Source organism: Vipera berus (genome assembly GCF_964194415.1).
Source record: "Vipera berus genome assembly, chromosome: 1".
Lineage (NCBI taxonomy): Eukaryota > Metazoa > Chordata > Lepidosauria > Squamata > Viperidae > Vipera > Vipera berus.
In genome coordinates this window covers 120,871,974-120,891,372 of record NC_138202.1, presented here as the reverse complement: position 1 = coordinate 120,891,372, position 19,399 = coordinate 120,871,974, and the positions used below count along the sequence as shown (strand labels likewise).

At 40.4% G+C, this 19,399-nt stretch overlaps 1 protein-coding gene across 1 annotated transcript in view; it reads left to right on the top strand.

The window, feature by feature from the left end:
- Positions 1–19,399, top strand: part of LOC308659413 (unconventional myosin-X-like) — a 107,176-nt gene that overhangs the window by 18,452 nt on the left and 69,325 nt on the right. The window contains exons 2-3 of the mRNA XM_081312988.1: positions 16,927–17,025; positions 19,059–19,217. Of these exons, the coding sequence (XP_081169114.1) occupies positions 16,927–17,025; positions 19,059–19,217 (258 nt within the window). The remainder of the gene's footprint in view (positions 1–16,926; positions 17,026–19,058; positions 19,218–19,399) is intronic.

Sequence of the window (19,399 nt, the reverse complement as noted above, 5' to 3'; positions counted from 1 at the left end):
CTTCATTTTTTGTACCAATCATTCTGTTATGTGCATTTTTCTTACCCATAGCCTTTTACATTCATTCACATCAATTTTTCATATTATCTTTACCAGAATGACACACACTTCTGTGGTACTACTTATTTTCTATTCTCTTCCAAGCAGCCTTCACATCTTGTTATGTCTACTTTCCCTCCACTGCTTGAGAGATTAATCTGTTTTCCCATACTTTTTTGTATGGAATTGGGATATTCTGTTCTGGTAGTCTTTCTGTCTTCCAATACATTTTATTATAGTGTTAGGATAGCCTCTTCCTGTAGCCCCTCTACTTTTTAAATTTTCCCTTTTCTTCCATGTCCATCTCCCTCCCCGCTTCTTGGAGCCGCTACTAGAAATGGTCTATCCCACATTCAGAACCTCTCATCATTTTTGCACCCCTTAACTTGTATGGTCTCTTCCTGCAGTCATTCTTTCACTCTAGTTTCTTTTTTTATTTAGAAAATTTATATGGTCGCCTGACTCACTCTCAGTGACTCTGGACAGCTGATAAGGATAAAACCACAATACAAAAACCAATAATCCCCCACCTTCTGGTGACAACAATCAGATGGGCTCCATATCATTATGGGGTCCCCAGGCTCATTGGCAAAACCAAGGCCTTGCAAAGGAGTGTCACAGTGGAAGCCGATCTTATCTCTGCAGCGATGATGTTCCATAGGGAGGGAAGACATGCATTACAGAGAAGACCTTTCTTCTTGGTCCTGCTAGATGGACTTCCTTAGAGAGGGGACTTTTCTTCTGTGTCCATCATTTCCCAAGCTCCACTCTTAATGCTACAAAAATTGGTTTTTCTCCCATTTAGAAACTCCCAATATTTTTGCATTCAACAATTTGCAAATGTTCCAGGTGTGGATGCTTGTTCTATGATAGATTAGCATACCAGTAAATACTCGTCCCAGCTTCTGCCAACCTAGCAGTTCGAAAACACATAAAAATGCAAGTTGAAAAATAGGGACCACTACGGTGGGAAGGTAACAGCATTCCGTGCACCTTTGGCATCTAGTCATGCCAGCCACATGACCACGGAGACGTCCTCAGACAAGCGCTGGCTCTTCAGCTTTGAAACAGAGATGAGCACTGGCCCCTAGAGTTGGAAACGACTAGCACGCATGTGCGGGGGAACCTTTAACTTTACTTTAAAGAAATGTAGGAAAGGGTTAGCCAAGTTTTGTCTTGTTCTATAAACAAAAGATGGCTTGTATTAGCATATGTTTAGAAAAGTATTCAGTACTGAATATTTTAGATAAAAACAAGGAATAGAACCATTGAATGTCTTTTCTGATACAGAAGCAAATGTATATAGCAAAACCTTTTGAATAACTCGTGATGAAATAATTGGCCCTCCTGAATAAAGTTTAGGGAGACAGAACATAACAGTTTGGTAGGTAAAATTGGGGTGGTGAATTCACTTATTGGATCTTCAACTGATCAGGAAAATAAAAATCTAGGAGAGTTTTCTTCCCAGATCTCTGAAATCTGAGAGAGTTTGATGTAAATTGAAGTTAGGGGAGAACAACATGTTTTAAATATGAACTGTTTTAAACATGTTTGTGGTGTGAATCAGACAGTTCCAAATATTTGGGAAGTGTTTTAGGCATTGGGCTTCATGCTCAAACACAGGCAGCCCATTTTGACCTCAAAACAGAGCATTTTGAATGTTTGAACAAAGTCGAGGTCTTTGCATATCGGCATTCATATACAATTGTGGCTATATTTTATTCTTAATTAATGCCGTTTATATCTTAGTTAAGAATGAAGGAGTGGCAAAAAAATGTATTCACAGTTTTTGCCAGGCATTGTTTTAAAATCCTAGAGTGAATAACTGGCCATGAAGTCTAGTATTTTGGTAAAGGAAGCCTTTGATCAAAATAGAAACAGATTAAATATACATCTGTATAGGTTCTCAATCACTATCCCTGCTGTTCAATCTTCAATTTCGCAAACTTCTTTTACTGTTTGGTAGCCTTGCAAGTGATATAAAATTCCTTCAAATATCAATTGCCTATGTTTTTCATATCTTGAGAAAACTGCAGTGACTAACATGATGGCACACAGCTGAAGTTCACTAATGTTTTCTACAAATAAAGGTGTTACAGGTAGTCCTTGACCTACGACCACAATTGATCCCAAAAATTCCATTGCTATGCGAGACAGTTAAGTGAATTTTGCCCCATTTTACGACCTTTCTTGCCATAGTTGGTAAGTGAATCATTGCAGTTGTTAAGTTACTGTAGTAACATGGTTGTTAAGTGAATCTGGCTTCTCCATTGACTTTGCTTGTCAAAAGGTTGCAAAAGGTGATTACATGACCTCAGGACACTGCAACCATCATAAATATGAGTCAGTTGCCAAGTGTCTGAATTTTGATCATATGACCCTGGGGATGTGAAAAATTGTAAGTCTGAAAAATTGTCATAAGTCACTTTTTTCAATGCTGTTGTAACTTCAAATGGTCACTAAATGAATGGTTGTAAGTCAAAAACTATCTGTAACTAATAGATCATATATGTGTATATACATTGTACTCAAGCAGGCTTAACATGTGTTAGAAAACCTTAAAAAGCAAACAGTTGAACTTTTCTTTTGTGGAAGAACTTGCATTGTTATCCTGCTTTCTTTACCTCATCAACACTCACTGTATCTAGATTAGTTATGTGGACAGTGTAAGTTGAGGTAAATTAAATGATAAGGATTTCTGAACCATCTCTAGTACAGTCTGTACCTAGAGCTCAGCTCTGGTATTAGGTTCTTTGACTGAAAACAGATTATGGTTAAGGGGGAAGCTATGTTATCTAATTTAAGATTAGTGAGTTAATTGCCATTAAGTCAGGCCTGACTCCTGATAATTGTGTTGACAAATATACCAACAAGAGTTGTTCTCAATGACAATCAGTAATCCTTTCAAGGACTTTCTTGTACCTTGATTGTGTCAATATTCCTTATTCATTCTTTTCCTTTTTCTATTCCTTCTGCTTTTGCAGACTCATTAAAAATATTCCCCATTGTATAACATGCCCAAATTCTATGAGTTTCTAGTTATTTATCATCCAGATTTCATTTCATCCATGACTGATGGATTTGTTCTTATTACAGTCCGTGTAAATGTATTTTGGATGATGTCAAAACTACAGTATTTTAAAGACAGTGAATATTTTTAACTTGGATATAAGTTGATTTATAGGAGTGCCAGAATACTGATATTTACTTTCAGATGACAAAGTAATATGATCTGAATATTGTTAGTGTTTCAACTTTCAGCTGTCAACTCTTCTGGTCCTGCCATTCACTGTGCACTTTACATGGATATGGAGATTCACTTGTCTCATTCCATTTCCTATTCTGAATGACTGTTTCTCCAAATTCAGCTCTTACAATTGCTTCCTCATTGTAATGAAGAGTAATTAGATGTTTTTGGCACACTATTAGCTTTGATATATTCCACATTCTGCCATGGTCTCTACAATCAAGGGTCTAGCTGTAAAGACAAGCAAACCACCTCCTTTAATTATCTTGCTCTGCTCATTATCCATCATACGTTAGCTAACTATCTCATCTTTCTGTCTCTGTCTTTTCTGAAATCTGTTTTCTCATTTCCACGAGTGTGTCTGTTCTTTGTAAGATGCTAAATAAAATTTTGTTTGCTTGAGGAGATTATGGAATGGTTTGATACTTACACATTCTCTAGTACACATTTTTCTTTCATGGTACTACTGTACACCAATCTTTTTTGTTTCCTAATCCACATATTTTTGTTTCATATTTGTTTTTAGATTCATATTCTACCTTTCCTTCAGTTGAAGATGGTGTATATAATACTCCTCCCATTTTCCCTACAGAAATAACTGTGAGGTACATTGGGGTGAGAATGAGTGACTGGTCCAAAGTCAGACGAGTAGTTCTAGTCCAACATCTTGATGATCACATCACACTGACTCAAACATTTGTTAGCATAAAGTTGCCATTACTGTTCTTTATCTTGCTGCTTTAAACATTTCTGTAGACATTTTATGTACAATGTGCCTTTACATTGAGAGTTGGTATATCTATTTTGTTGAATACTATATGTTGCCTACAAATGCTTCTATTATTCCATAAACCCATTCGTAATAAGTCTCACATAGCCTTTCCATCTTCATTTAACTTTCTGCATCAGAAGTTGTTCCGACTAGATTGATTTCTTCAATTTCATACCACATAGTCAATTTGATTCTTACACTGGCCATTCAGTAATATTTAGTTGTATAGTTGTGTTTATGTTGCTTGAAGGAGACTCTAGCAATGAGCAAAAGCTCTGTTAATGTTTCCTGCTTTATTGTGTTGACCCACTTCAAATATTCCTGCAGTTTGAAGTTCCCCTGTTTCTCCAACTTTTGTATCCTAATTGTTCATTGATACTACGAAGTTCTAGGTGTTGGGTTTTAGCATCTCTTGCAATCTGCCATGCAATTATTCAGTATCTTTTCACCATTCTGTCTAATAAATTTGGCTGTCTTCATTTTGGCTCAGTAGCTCAGTGATACAGCCACCATGCTTTGAATATCAGAGGACTCAGGATCTTTCGGATTTCTTAGCTTAGGCTGAAAAATCTCCTGCTTGAAAACTTGGAAAGCCTGTCAATTTGATATCATTGGGTGAGATGGGCCATTAGTTAGATAAAGGTAAAGGTTTCCCCTGTCTGGTCATGTCCAATTCTAGGATGCGGTGCTCATCTCCGTTTCTTAGCCGAGGGAGCCAGTGTCCGAAGACTTTTCCGTGGTCATGTGGTCAGCATGACTGACTATACACTGAAAATGCTGTTACATTCCCATGAAGTAGTACCTATTTATCTACTAGCATTTGCATCTTTTCAAACTGCTAGGTGGCAAGGAACTGGGGCAAGAACATGAGCTCAGCCTATCACGTGCTACTTGTGTGTAAGTTTATGGACAACGGTTTTATTTTAGTTTTATGGGCACTAACCCAATGCAATATACTGTAATTACAGTAATGCTCCACATAACAGCAAGCAGCATTTGTTCTTTAACTTCTATTAAGCTACTGAGTAAGCTATGTTTATATAGAAAACCAGATCAGGAGAGATCCTTTGTGTAAGCAGATTAAATGAACACATATGAAAAGAGATCTCCTAAGATCTTTTTGCTCCATCTGATCTCATTGCCTTGATGGATTGAGTGGGATCTTGTTAAACGTTGCTAACTTTGAGTAACCATGCAGTATATAGTTTAACTCTGTGTTACCTGTTTTTTGCAAGTGACCTCAGTCTTTCTATTTGAGAGGTAAAGATGCAGCTGCTGTGGCTGAAGCCCTTCTAACTTAGTGAAGCAGGACGCTAGAAATTACATTCAACTAAAGACATTGCTTGACTTCTGTTCCTGAGGGTAACATGTCTCTAGACAAATCTTACTCCATGACCTTGTCAGAATTTGCAAGATAAGCACAACTAGGAGGAATGCATCTCTGTGCTGCAGAGAAGACCTCCAAGATAGGAAGGGCCGTGACAGCTGGTTCATTTTGAAATGCAGCCTTTCATTACAGCTGACTTTTCATTTACATGTAATTTCTCTGTTACTTACAGACAGGGCAGCTCCTCTGTTTCATATTATCAGCTCTTTACTGCAGGCATGGTATCTTATTCCTATTTTTATTTTGAAGTCATCCCATTATTTTTGTTACAGAGTGGGAAATTTGTGCTTAAAAATGTTGCCCTTCTGATTGCTCTGCTATGCAAAACTGGTCAGATTGGGCACCAGCTGAGAAGATCATTTTGTTGATACATCCTATTGCCATATAAACATACGGTAATTGTCGACCAGTAACATTTACTCTGATCTTATGCTCAAGAATGAGCACATTATGTTTCTAATATGGCATCAGTCAAGTGCAAAAGAGAGGTACAGGTAATCTTCACTTAATGACCCCAGTTGGGACTGGCAGCTGTGCAGTTAAACAAGCCACCAGTAAGTGGGAAATCATTTGGCTGTGATTGTGCATTCCAGTTGGAAAGAGACAAGAATATTGCCTCGGTTTCACATCTTCAGCTTTGCTTTGCTTTGCTTTGCTTTCTAACACACACACACACATACACACACACAGAATGCTCCAGTGCCTGCTTACTGTCTAGAGTGGGGAAAATGGGAGGACCACAAATTAGAAAAGATTCATGGTTGATCAACAGACCAAACAGCAAAATGTTGTTGGGTTGTTGGGTTTTTTTTGAAACATTGGAAACCTTAAATGGACTTCTTACTGAAAGAAGAAAAAATGAAATGATTTATGAATTTGAAGATTAAGAAAGATATCAATTAAAGGAGGAGATGAGGAGATCTGAGAAGTATTTAAGAGAGTGGTGGAGGGACAACAAAGAGTATAATTATTTGTTGAAAAAAGAGGTCAGAAGTCATTTTTATATTTATTGATTTTGGTTTTCTCTCTTTTTTGTGTATGTGTACATTTTCTTTTCTTCTGATTTGTCTTTATATGATTTTTAAAAATAAATATGAATTTTAGAAAAGAAAAACAAGAGAAAAGAATGCAAACATTAGAAGGCACTCTGTAAAAGTACAGATCAATTCCCCTTCTCCAGCTTGTTGATTACCAGATTGACCGGATCCATCACCAGTCATCTCTTAATTGGTATGTTTAAGAGAACTTGGGTGGGGAAAGCTGAATTCTTTAATATCTTTTTTTAACAAAATCAGGAATGTGAATGTGATAACAGTCACAAACACAGTGATGAGTAAGCTCTGTCCTTAATCATGAATTTAGAACCTCTTAAGAATTACCTGTTCCTGCTTCCTTAACAAGAAACCAATCTGGTACCAGTTTTTTACCATAAGCATTATTTGTAGTGCTGTGTTCTAAATACAAATACATTTCATCTCAAAACTCAGTGCAGTCCCTGATAGTGACACTGTCCTTATTTGATGGTGGGCCAGCTTTATTTAAAATGTTGGTTTGTTAGTATTTCAAATCTTTCTGGTACATAATGACCAACTGCATCTGCTTGGTTCCCCCTGCAGATGGAAGCAACCCCAATCCATATCCAAAAAGACTTATATGTCTAGTCTAGGGGTAGGCAACCTTGGCTCTTTTATGACTCGTGGACTTCAACTCCCAGAATTCCTGAGTCAGTTGGCTCAGGAATTCTGGGAGTTGAAGTCCACGAGTCATAAAAGAGCCATGGTTGCCTACCCCTGGACTAGTCTATGACCTCCCACCTCTCTTTTTAATGTCAGTATTAGAAACCAGCGTTTGTAGCTGACTTTTGGATTCTGGCTTCTAAGAGAAGCACTAAGTCAGAAGCCAGATTTAAACTTAACATTAAGCATCCTGTGACTTCTACATTCCTGCCACTCTTATACAGGGAAAAACTAAGTAGAAACAATTGAGAGGTCTGCCCTGGCACACTTGCTGCTTCCTCACATGCCCGAATTCTCAGCAACTTATTGCAGTATTTTGTGTGAACACTATCCAGTGTGCAATATAAATTAATCTGCGACACTCATTTATAGCTCTAGAATTAGGAAAAGCGGTTGAGACAGCCATGCCAACATATTTTTCAAAAAGTAACTTTGAGTGTTAAAGTGTAAAAGTAACTTGAGTGTTAATAAAACGTATTGTGATACTTGTATCTCAGTAATTCATAGAAAACTGTCTATTTGCATAGCAAATAAGAACTGCATATCTACTGGATTATGTGATTTGACCCCTTCAAAAGTTTAGTTTTTGCAATGATGGCCTTTAAGGAAGGATAAAGAACCTATCAATCATAACATCTGCAGGCCCCAAGATTTCCAGCCTTCGCCTTTAAGCTTGTACTGATGTTAACATTAAGTCTGTAGTCCTTACTTTTAGAGATTTGGGTCTGTCTGTCTGTCTCTCTCTCTCTCTCTCTTCCTGTAATATATGTATATATGTATGTATAACGTTATTAATATGATAAACTCGTTAAAACCTATGAGGTAACTCCTCTGACAGGAGAACACGCGGGAACTTGACAGCTGTCAAAGTTCCCCGTCAGAGCGCAGGCGCAGCCGTCTGACAGCTCGCGGCTGTCATAACACAGAAGCCGGTTAACCACGCGGAGAGAAGAGCTGTCAAGAAGCGGCGGCTATGATTGGACAACGAAACGCGGCGCCAAAAGACAAGAACCCGATTGGACTAATCTGACAGCAGCCGGCTATAAAAGCCGGACAAGTTGTACACTTCTTTGCCTTGTTCCTAATAAAAACCAGTTAGCCAGCCTGTCATCCCTGTGTGGTCCTTCAGCCACTTCACTGGCGACGAAGGTGGGATCGCTCCGGAGCTGAAGTCACGGCCGAGGAAGGGAATTCCCGGCCAAAGAGCAGTCACTGGAAGTTCTAACTTCCAAACGGAGCAAGATCTAGGACCGGACGACATGGCCAACTTCGGGCGTGTGAGGGAATTTGACACCCGCCATCCGGAGCGATGGCAGTCACACCTGGGGCAGGTCAAGGGCTTCCTCCTCGTCAGCAAAATTACCGACGACCGAGCAAAGGCCGCAGCCCTCCTGTACATCAGCGGGCCCCCGGTATACGATGCCGCTGTCGGGCTGTTCAGCCCGGTGCCCATCACCGAAGTCTCCTACGCGGACCTGGTTGACCAGCTCAACAAACACTACATGCCGGCCCGCTCAGAGCTGTACTGGCGAGTACAATTCGCCCAAAAGAAGCAGCGGCCGGACGAGCCCGCGAACGATTTCATCGCAGGGGTCCGGCACGCCGCCCGCAACTGCAGCTTCCCAGATTTGGAAGACCGCATCCGGGACCAAGTGGTGATAGGCTTAAGGGACGAACGCCTCCAGAAAAAACTCACATCGAAGCCCGACATGAGTCTAGCCGAACTTACCAGAGAAATAATGGCCTACGAAGACAACCATCGGAAAAAATCAACCACGACCACACCGGAAAGTCATGCAACCGTATACCAAGAAAACGCAACCTTCAGTGATGACAACGAGTCCGTAGACCTCACCGATGGGGACGCCCTACAACGCAGAATGGAGCGACGACAACCCCGAAGGAATGACACCTCAGACCGCCAAAAAACCAGAAACCCCCTGCCACCGCGAAACGATCAACGGCCCACCTGTGCCAGCTGCGGGGGCAACCATGCCAGGAGCAGCTGCCGGTTCCGAAATGCAAAATGCCACAACTGCGGTAAAACCGGCCACATCAAGCCTGTATGCCGAAGCCGTCCCCGCGACAACGTGCACGAACTGGAGGCCAACCCCCCAGGTAGGAACACCACCCACGACAACAAGGGAGGAACACCGGGGGGCCTAGTGGAAACCATAGATGAGGTACACAGTTTTAGCCCAAAGATAAAAATTAAGGTAAAAATACAAGGAGTCACCTGCAACATGGAGGTTGACTCCGGGTCAGCAGTCTCTATAATATCGTTTAAAACGTACCAGGAAATCTGCCAACAGAGTAATAGGGAAATCCCTCTAAAAAAACACCTCGTCCACCTAGCAGACTTCTAAAAAACTCCCATTCCACTGGAAGGGAAGGCTAGGGTCACAATAGAATACAAAAAATTTAAGGGACCCCTAGAAGTCCTAGTGACTCCAGGGAATCGCACCAATTTAATTGGGCTGAACTGGTTCAGCCCCCTGGGAATTGCCATTACCAGGGTAAACTCAGTGCAGGCCGCAAGCCTCGAAGCCGTCTGCAACAAGTATGCAGACGTCTTTGACGGCTCGCTAGGAGAATACACCGGCCCTCCCATCTCCCTAAAATTAAATCCAACCATCCAACCCATTAAGATAAGGGCCAGGAGGGTTCCCTTCGCCCTCAAGAAAAAAATTGAAGACGAACTGGAACGCCTCGTAAAACTAGGGGTTCTGGAACCTACCTTAGAGAAGACATACCAGTGTGCATCGCTTGCGATGCCTCACCCTACGGAATCGGGGCAGTACTAAGCCACCTGTATAGGGATGGCACCCAAAAACCAATAGCCTTCTATTCCTGCACACTGTCCAAAGCTGAAAGGAACTACGCGCAGATCGACAGAGAAGCGCTAGCAATAGTCGTAGGAGTAAAAAAATTCCACGACTATCTCTACGGAAGACCCTTCACCGTATTTACTGATCACAAACCCCTTCTGGGAATATTCACGTGGAACAAAACAACCCCCCAAATTCTATCTCCAAGAATATTGCGCTGGTCTACCTTCTTGTCAGCGTATTCATACAAATTAATACACAAACCGGGAAAAGAACTGGGACACGCAGATTGCCTTAGCAGACTGCCCATTCAAACCAATGACACAGACCCAGCTCCTGCAGGACACATACTAGCAATTTCCGAACTACCAGACTGCCCCCTCTCCGCTAGAATCATAGCCAAAAATGCAGCCAAGGACAAGATCCTAAGCAGGGTGCTCAGGTGGGCAACCACGGGTTGGCCAGCCAAATGCCCAGAACCACAATTTCAACCATTCTATAATAGACAACACGAATTGTCATCCCACATGGGATGCCTTTTGTGGGGAAACAGGGTAGTAATACCAAATAAAAACATAGCACAAACCCTAGACACCCTCCACGAAGGACATCCAGGCATAGTTAAAATGAAAGCACTAGCCAGGAGCTATGTATGGTGGCCAGGGATAGATAAGGATATAGAAAGACACGTGGGTGGATGCTACCCCTGCCAAGCAACAAGAAGTGAACCACCCCAGGCCCCAGTGCACAGATGGGAAACAACAAAAAACCCATGGTCACGCATACATCTAGATTTTGCAGGACCAATCCGGGGCCAGAGTTTTCTATTAATAGTTGACAGCTACTCAAAATGGCTAGAAGTACTTCCCCTTAAGAAAACCACTTCAGGAGCCACCATACAAGCCCTTAGAAAGGTCTTCGCTACCCATGGCCTTCCGGACATCATAGTCTCAGATAAGGGACCACAATTCACTTCTCGTGAATTTCAGATGTTCGCTATGAAGAACTCTATTAGGCTGGTCACTTCAGCGCCGTTCCACCCATCGACGAACAGGATGGCCGAAATCATGGTACACTCAACCAAAGAAGCATTAAAAAAGTTCGTAAAGGGGGACTGGCATCGTCGCCTCAGCCAGTTCCTCATGGCACAACACAGCACATCTTGCACGGCAACCGGCAAAACTCCAGCGGAACTAAGGTGGGGAAGGAGGCTGATAACACGTCTCGACAGACTGCACCCCGACACATATATATCAGAACCAGATCACCCCCCCCACCCCGCATATTCATACCAGGGCAAATGGTCTGGGCCCGATCGTATACGTCCAACAACAAATGGGTCCAAGGGACAGTCTTACGGCAAACAGGACCCATTTCCTATTTAATTCACACAACTACAGACGGCATCTTACGGCAACATATAGACCAACTCAGACCAAGGCAACCGGAACACACACCACACCACCCAGACCTTCCTCCTACCGACAACCAATTCCCACCCCCCGTGGGGATACTACCTGCACCACCCCAGGAAGAAGGGGGTCAAGAAATTGTACCTCCCCCAGAATACGGAAACGCACCGGCCCCACGACGATCCACCCGGAATAGAAGAGCACCAGCGTATTTACAGGACTATGAATGGGCCGGCTCTAACAATCAACAACAAGGGAGAAGAAACAATCCGGGGGAGGGGTAAGGGGTGTAATATATGTACATATGTATGTATAACGTTATTAATATGATAAACTCGTTAAAACCTATGAGGTAACTCCTCTGACAGGAGAACACGCGGGAACTTGACAGCTGTCAAAGTTCCCTGCCAGAGCGCAGGCGCAGCCGTCTGACAGCTCGCGGCTGTCATAACACAGAAGCCGGTTAACCACGCGGAGAGAAGAGCTGTCAAGAAGCGGCGGCTATGATTGGACAACGAAACGCGGCGCCAAAAGACAAGAACCCGATTGGACTAATCTGACAGCAGCCGGCTATAAAAGCTAAGATAGAACAATAAAGAGTATTCTGCAGCTTCAAGAAAACTTTTCATTCTGAGACAGAGCGTACAAGTTGAAATTTGGAACAGCACTTTTGGCTGTCTCACAGAAGATCCGAAAGCAAATAGTTCATAATGTAAGATTAGCCCCTAGCAGAAGAAAAGCACATTATTGCTCAAGAAGTATCAATGAAAGTTCACACGCATGTTCTATTTGATCTCCCCTTTCACGAAAACTATTATTGACCCCCCACCACCCATTCTGCCTCTTTCTTGAGATCAGATAACCTCTTTCCTCTTGTGCTTTGAGTGGATGTTCTTCCACCTGCTGCATCTCACATCTGCTTCCATTAGCTAATTTCTGTTTATATGTATCTATTACTTATTTATGGCCCTCTGGATCAATCAAAATATGCATTTGATGAAACTTGATTCAACCCTTATCTGGAAGTTATGGCTTCTCCCACTCCCTCCCATATTGTAGCTATTTAATGTAACTACTACTACTACTATTACAATAATAATAATAATAATAATAATAATAATAATAATAATAATAATAATAATAATAATAATAATAATAATAATAATAATAGTAGCAGTAGTAGTAAGCTACCTAATAAGTAAGTTACTTAAATTACTAAAAGTTTTGTAATGTAGCCAAGGTAGAATCCTGATTCTTGATCATTTGTGGGCACCTGATACAGGAGGACTTTATAAAAATGAGTATCTAAAGCAGCAAAGTTAAGACTGATCAGAATAGGAAGTCAAGTTGTTCTTGATAAAATCTATGCCTGATAATGGCTGATATGGCTAATAATTTTTTTTACCATAGAAAGATTAGCTCAAAGACCACATACTTCAAAAAGTCCTATAGTTTATCATTCACTGGGGGAAAACCTAATATTCACCCGTTCATTTATCTAGTGGATTTTTTTTTTAGCTTGCCATGTGCACAAAGGACTCAGAGAGGTCAGGGATAAACTATAACAAACAAAAATTACATTTTAGCTCTGAGTCAGTGTTCTGTGATCTTTCAGCATTTTGTAAGACTATGAGATGACTTCGTAGGAATTGCCTTTGTTGCATCTTGTCAGTAGCTCTTTGGTGATAAGTATCAATCACTATGGAGAGGCATAAAGCAGGCAGGGGTCATGGCAATGATTGCTTAGTGGTATCCTGGCTCTCAACCAGTCCCTCTTCTCCCCTGCTGCAGTTTTTGCTATCAATCCTTTCTCTATTGATTTCCTATCAAATGGGGGGAAAACTTATGAAATCTCTTTTAGCAATGGTACAGAGCTAGCCATGATTTTAACTTTTATATGGACCACAGAGGGCACAAAATGGCCTCCCTTGAGCCTCCATTTGAAAAATTTCCACAAAAATCTTCAAATAGATCAGGCTTTTCTGATAACAAAAGTTGGGTCATTGTGAGCAAAGAAGTAGATAGCGGCACAGAGAGGCTGCTAAAGCTTTTTCCCCAAATGCCACTTCTCGGTTCCAGGCTTGTTATTGCAAAACTGTTAAAACTACTAAGCATTCAACTGTCCCAATTCATTTTCTTAAAAGTGGTTTGTGCTTAGCCCTTGGGTAAAACAAACGTTTACTGCTACTGTGGCTTTAGTTATGCCTCCTCCCCCAAAGAATAGCAATACACTTATGTGTACACACACACACACACACACACACGGCTGGGTTGACTGAAAAAGATTTGTTTTTCTCAGGAGTAAAAAACAGATTTCAATACATGCCCACAAAGGCTTTAAAAATCATATAATTAGAAAGTCATTGATTATGTGTGGATGAGATATAAAGACCTGTTAGAAAGTAAAATACCCAGGTGGATTTCGCCGTTAGAGGCTAAGGCCCAGAAAAGGTCAAATATGGAAACCAAGTGGCTGAAATATAAGGATATATTGATACAAGAAGGAGACCAATTTAAGATAAAAACATATGAGCAGTTGAAAGATAAGGTTGATGATTGGTTTCAATATTACCAAATGAATGAAGTGTATAAAATGGATAAAAAAAGAGGTTTTCAAATAGAGAAATCCAATTTGGAAACGTTACTGTTAGATACAAAACTAAAGAACCTTTCCAAGATGTATAATTTATTGCTGGAGTGGCACACAGAAGATGAACAAGTGAAATCAGTGATGATTGATTGGGCTAATGATGTGGGGCATAACATTATGATTGAGGACTGGGAGAGGATGTGGAAAAAGGGTATTAAGTTTACAGCATGCAATGTTTTGAAAGAAAATATGATGAAGATGATGTATAGGTGGTATTTAACACCGGTTAAGCTTGCAAAAATTTATCATACATATGATAACAAATGCTGGAAATGTAAAGCTGTAGAAGGAACCTTTTACCACATGTGGTGGACTTGCCCCATAGTAAAAGACTTCTGGGAAAAGATTTATAATGAATTAAAGAAAGTTTTGAAAAATACATTTATTAAGAAACCAGAAGCCTTCTTATTGGGTATAGTCGGAAAAGAAATTCCCAAAAAAGATGTTACTTTCTTTCTGTATGCCACAACAGCGGTGAGAATTTTGATAGCCAAGAATTGGAAGACACAAGAAATACCAACGGTGGTAGACTGGCAGATGAAAATGATGGACTATATGGAACTCGCTGAACTGACAGGGAGAATCCGTGACCAAGGAGAAGAGTCGGTGGAAGAAGACTGGAAGAAATTCAAGGACTATTTGAAGAAATATTGTTATATCAACTAGTTTGAAATGGACTTGGAAGTGTTTATAAGTTGTAGTTTTAGAGTTTAATGTTTAATATTAAGGACAATATGAAATGATGATTGTTAAATGATAAGAAATTAAATATAGATAGATATTAAATACGATTTAAAATTATGAAATAGAAATTGCTAATGATGATTAATGAACAAACGCAGATAGGGGGGACTCGAGGAAGTCACCCGAAAATGATTAGTAAGATTAGGAATAACGGAAGCTAAGTATTCTTGTTGTATTTTTGTTGATTGTATTGTTTATGTTATGTCTTGTTTTTTTATATGTATATTTTTTTGTTTAAATATATGTTTATATAAAAGCAATAAAAATTTATATTAAAAAAATACATGCCCCTTTTTATAGGAAAGAGGTCTTGCAGCCCCTTGTCTCCCTGTTTATTTCAGGCACTTTTTAGAAGTACTTGAGTTCCTCTCAGTTTCTTCCTACTCATAGGACAAGAGACCTCCACTCTCTGGTATCTGTTATGTAAATTGGCTGTCCTGTCCTTTTGTCCTCCTCCATTTGATCAGTTTGAACTTTTATCCTAGCCAAGTTAGACCCTTTGTTTGTGTGAGGAATTATTGTGAGCTGAGGGTTCAGGATGGGTCCAGCAATAACTTCTGAGATTATCACAAAACATTTTTCTAGTTACTACAGCATTGCCAATTTTCATGGTACTTAATCTCCATGTAAGAAAAATCAGGATTGTATGTAAAATGGTTAAAAATGAATTGCATTTGAATCACGCTTTCCTCTAAGGACATGAGAGGATAATTTCAGCTGTCTTTATGTTAGGAAACATAAAATAGCATTTTTAGTCTCATAAGACTTGATGAAGTGAGTTAGAGGGAAATGGTATACACTACAGTTTAAAAATTGATTGAAACTTGAGCCTGGGAATCTCACATTTAGGGCTAACACAAATGAGCAAAATCTAGGCAGAATTAAATCTTGGGGTGTTGAAAATGGGTGGAAACCATTTTCTAAATCCAGTTCCATACTACAGAGTGGTGGGATTCAAATACGTGAACAACTGGTTCTCTGTGTGGATGGCTGCTTCTGGAAGTCCATTCTGGGCCTGGGCAACAAAAAATTAGCTACCGGTTCTGCTGAAGTGGTGCAAACTGGCTGAATCCCACCACTGATACTACATATCAAGATACTGTGATTCTTACACAAAGGCTGCTTTTGCTTGTTTATTCTAATGGTCTGGTGACAGCTTTTGGCACAATTCAGTAATGTCTTTGAATGTGGGGCAAGGCTGGGAGACTCTTATATGTGCCTGAGATGAATGGGAAAATGTTAACTACTGTATTGAAATAAAGGCAAAGTGAAGTTTTGTGCCATCCACAGTGTTTGCAATGTAACTGCTTGAAAAGAAATTTAAGAATGAAGAATGTGGATTCTTTTCTACCAGTCTAAACTGCATCAGGCAGACTGAATAGTTTATCATTGCAGGATAATGTTGGGGATCCATGCAGACTATAGAAATTTGAGATATTTTAACCCTGGTAGGCAACAGTGTTCAGCTGTCATATATATGGTGAGATGTTACCAGTTCCAGCAGTCGCTATAACAAAGTTTGCACGCGCACGCGCGCATGCGCGCACACACACGCACACACACACACACACACACAATATGCACATACCAGTCTGTTTGTAGACAGATGGGGAGTTGAATGGGATAGAATTTTCTGTCACAGTGCTAAACATAAAGTCTTCTGAGAGGGACTATAATGATTGCCATCCTGAGTGCCAGTCCAGCCAGCTTTCCTATGAAAGCAGTTTAAGTAAAAAAGACAAAAGTGAAAGGATCAGTCATCTATAATTGTTGATCTTAATTCTTATAGGCATATATACTACCTTATTTACAAGATGAAGGGAAGACTGCCCCTTTGTGGTGGCCATCTACATGTTTTATTCATGCACTTACTGCTGAATATGCACACTTGAAGTATTTCTGGATATGATATATTTTTGCAGTTGATTGGCAAAGAAAGGAAACAATAGCAAGTGTGATCACTAAATGTGTGTGTGCATGTGTATGTATGTATATGTATATACACACACACATACATATATATCATATTTCTGAACTACCCATCTCCCTTGGATGTACAAATGTAGACAGATGAAGACTATATGGTTGAAGTCTCTTGTGATTGGTTTCAGGGAACACGTGTGTGGCTGCAGGAACTGGATTATATGCGGCCCTGCACTCTTGGATCCTGTGCTAATGGCTCCATGCTCTTCACTTCAGACTATGGTGAGGTAAGTGAAATTTAAGACTTTAATGAACCACTAAGAAAGTACTCTTGGATAATTCCCTTGCCCATTTGAGCTATTTTTTTTAAAAAAATACATTGGGAGACTCAACTGATACCTCCTAACATGCACCGCCTAGGATGGCCAAGTGTTGAGTAATGTCATCTTGCCTGAACAGGCATATTTTTCTTAAGACTTTGCTCCCCATTCTCACTTGCAAATTGATTCTTCTGAATTGCTATTAAACTCTTTGACCCTGAAACAAAGCACACAAGTTCTCAGTAAAGACGGCAACACACCTTAGCCAACTGGGGCAGGCTCTTGAAGCGTTCAAGCCATTCACAATAGTTCTGCAGTTCTGCAGCTGGCCAGGTTTGAAATTGGAGATAATTCTGCATTAATACCTTGAATTGGTCATTTTCTCTAGGCAAATGCTTGCTCTTCTGAATCTCTCTGATGTAGTGGGAAGGGAGGCCTGCATTTTTCCTGCGTATATAAGATAAGATGACCTAATGCAGATCAGTTATTTTTTAATGTGACCTAATTGCCATTACAGCATCTCAACGAGGCTTGCTAAAAGAGCAGTAGAAAGATGGATATGCTTTCAGTGTATATTTTTTTATGTTAGCAATTTACTAGTACAGAATCAAAGATGGAGATGCAGGAGTTTGATACAGTGTCCCTGTGGCAACTGACAATCCATTACAACATTTACATTTTTGAAGCATGAACCAAGAGCAGAACAGTCTGTAGCAATCCAAACTTTTCTACACTGGACTCTTCAGCTGTGTGTAAACCAGTGATAAGGAAGCCAGTTTAAGAAGCATGTTTCCACATTTCAACCCTTCCCTCTGTTTTTCCACCACGCAGACAGGTTAGTGTTTTATCTGGATCACATTAACCATGATTGGTGAAGTCCCCCACCTTTTTTTACCATTCCTGGACTGATAAAAAAAAAAGAGAAATCCTATCAAGCTCTGTGAAGTGGTATATAAGTCTAAGGGCTAAGGCCTATTTTCCTGTCCTAAGGCCTAGAAAGTATTTTTTTGAAAATGGCCAGAGGACAGTTAACCAATGACTGGAACAGAGAGGGTGATCCTGCCAAGTACCGTATATAGTAGCCAGTTCCAGTGTAGTTGGGGCACAATAGAAGAACTGCTGATTGGAATCAGCAGAAGTAAAAATAAATACTTTTGTTGTATAGCAGAAAATAATGGGCATAGATTGCCTTTCCTAGTGGGCTAGATGTGGGTGACAGAAAATGCCATATGTTGCTATCCTTAAGAATTTGTCAGTGGCCTTTATTCACAGTGGGTCAAGCAAATTAATTCTTGCTCATTACTGAATAGATTATTATAAAATGTTCTGTATAGGGCTACCCTTGTGCTTGTGCAACAAGCACAAAATGGACTAGCAGGATTCTTTTGCAGAGGTGTTCAGCATCAAAAGCTCCATTTCCTATTCCATTACTTTAAAAAGTTTAGTTGATAGGAATATGAGACAGGATTTTGACTGCAGCAGTACCTGGCTTATGGAGTTTTCCCCCCCAAAGAAATTGTACTTGCTCCATCCCTGATAGTTTTAAGTGGTTGGTACTGTGGTGTTTTTTGTCTTTAAATGGTAGTGTACTGATGCCTGCATTCTTCATTCTCTCTGACTTCTAAATTTGAACTTGATTCTTTTTTAATATTACTCTAGTGATTTTCTTAATTTTGATTGCTTGGAAGTTCTTTTTAGGGGTACCATATGAAAGGTTTGCTTAAAGGATGTGGGAGTACAAGAAATTGAATGTTTGCAAGCATGCATGTGATTACTAATTGACCTACCTGCTCTTGATGTACAAATTTAACACAGGTCCTTTACTATCACATCTAATTCAGCAGATGACAATCATCCAGGACAGGGGCAGGCAACCTTGTCTCTTTTATGACTCATGGACTTCAACTCCACAAGTCATAAAAGAGACAAGGTTGCCTACCCCTGATCCAGAACATATGGTCATTTTGCATCTCTCAATGCAATCTTTCCTTTCCCACTAGGTGTTCTGCTATCCATGGGCCTCTCTGCCCAAAGAAAAAATTCTGCCAATGCATCGGTCAAGTGTAGAAGGTGTGGAGGACATGTCCATGCTGGGAGACCTGCATGAGGCTGCCATATTGCTCAATCTGCACCAGCGCTACAAGCAGAACCACATCTATGTGAGTGAACAAATTAGACTGGTGCCCTGCTAATCTCTCTAACGAAGTGCTAAACAACATCCTCAAAAGAGAAGTTACCTGCATGGCTGTATCCTCATCCTATGATAGGTTGACTTGACATCCAGGTGTGCAGGAACCATAACTCTCTGAAGTGTGCTTCGATGCTTCAATGTCTTTGGGTC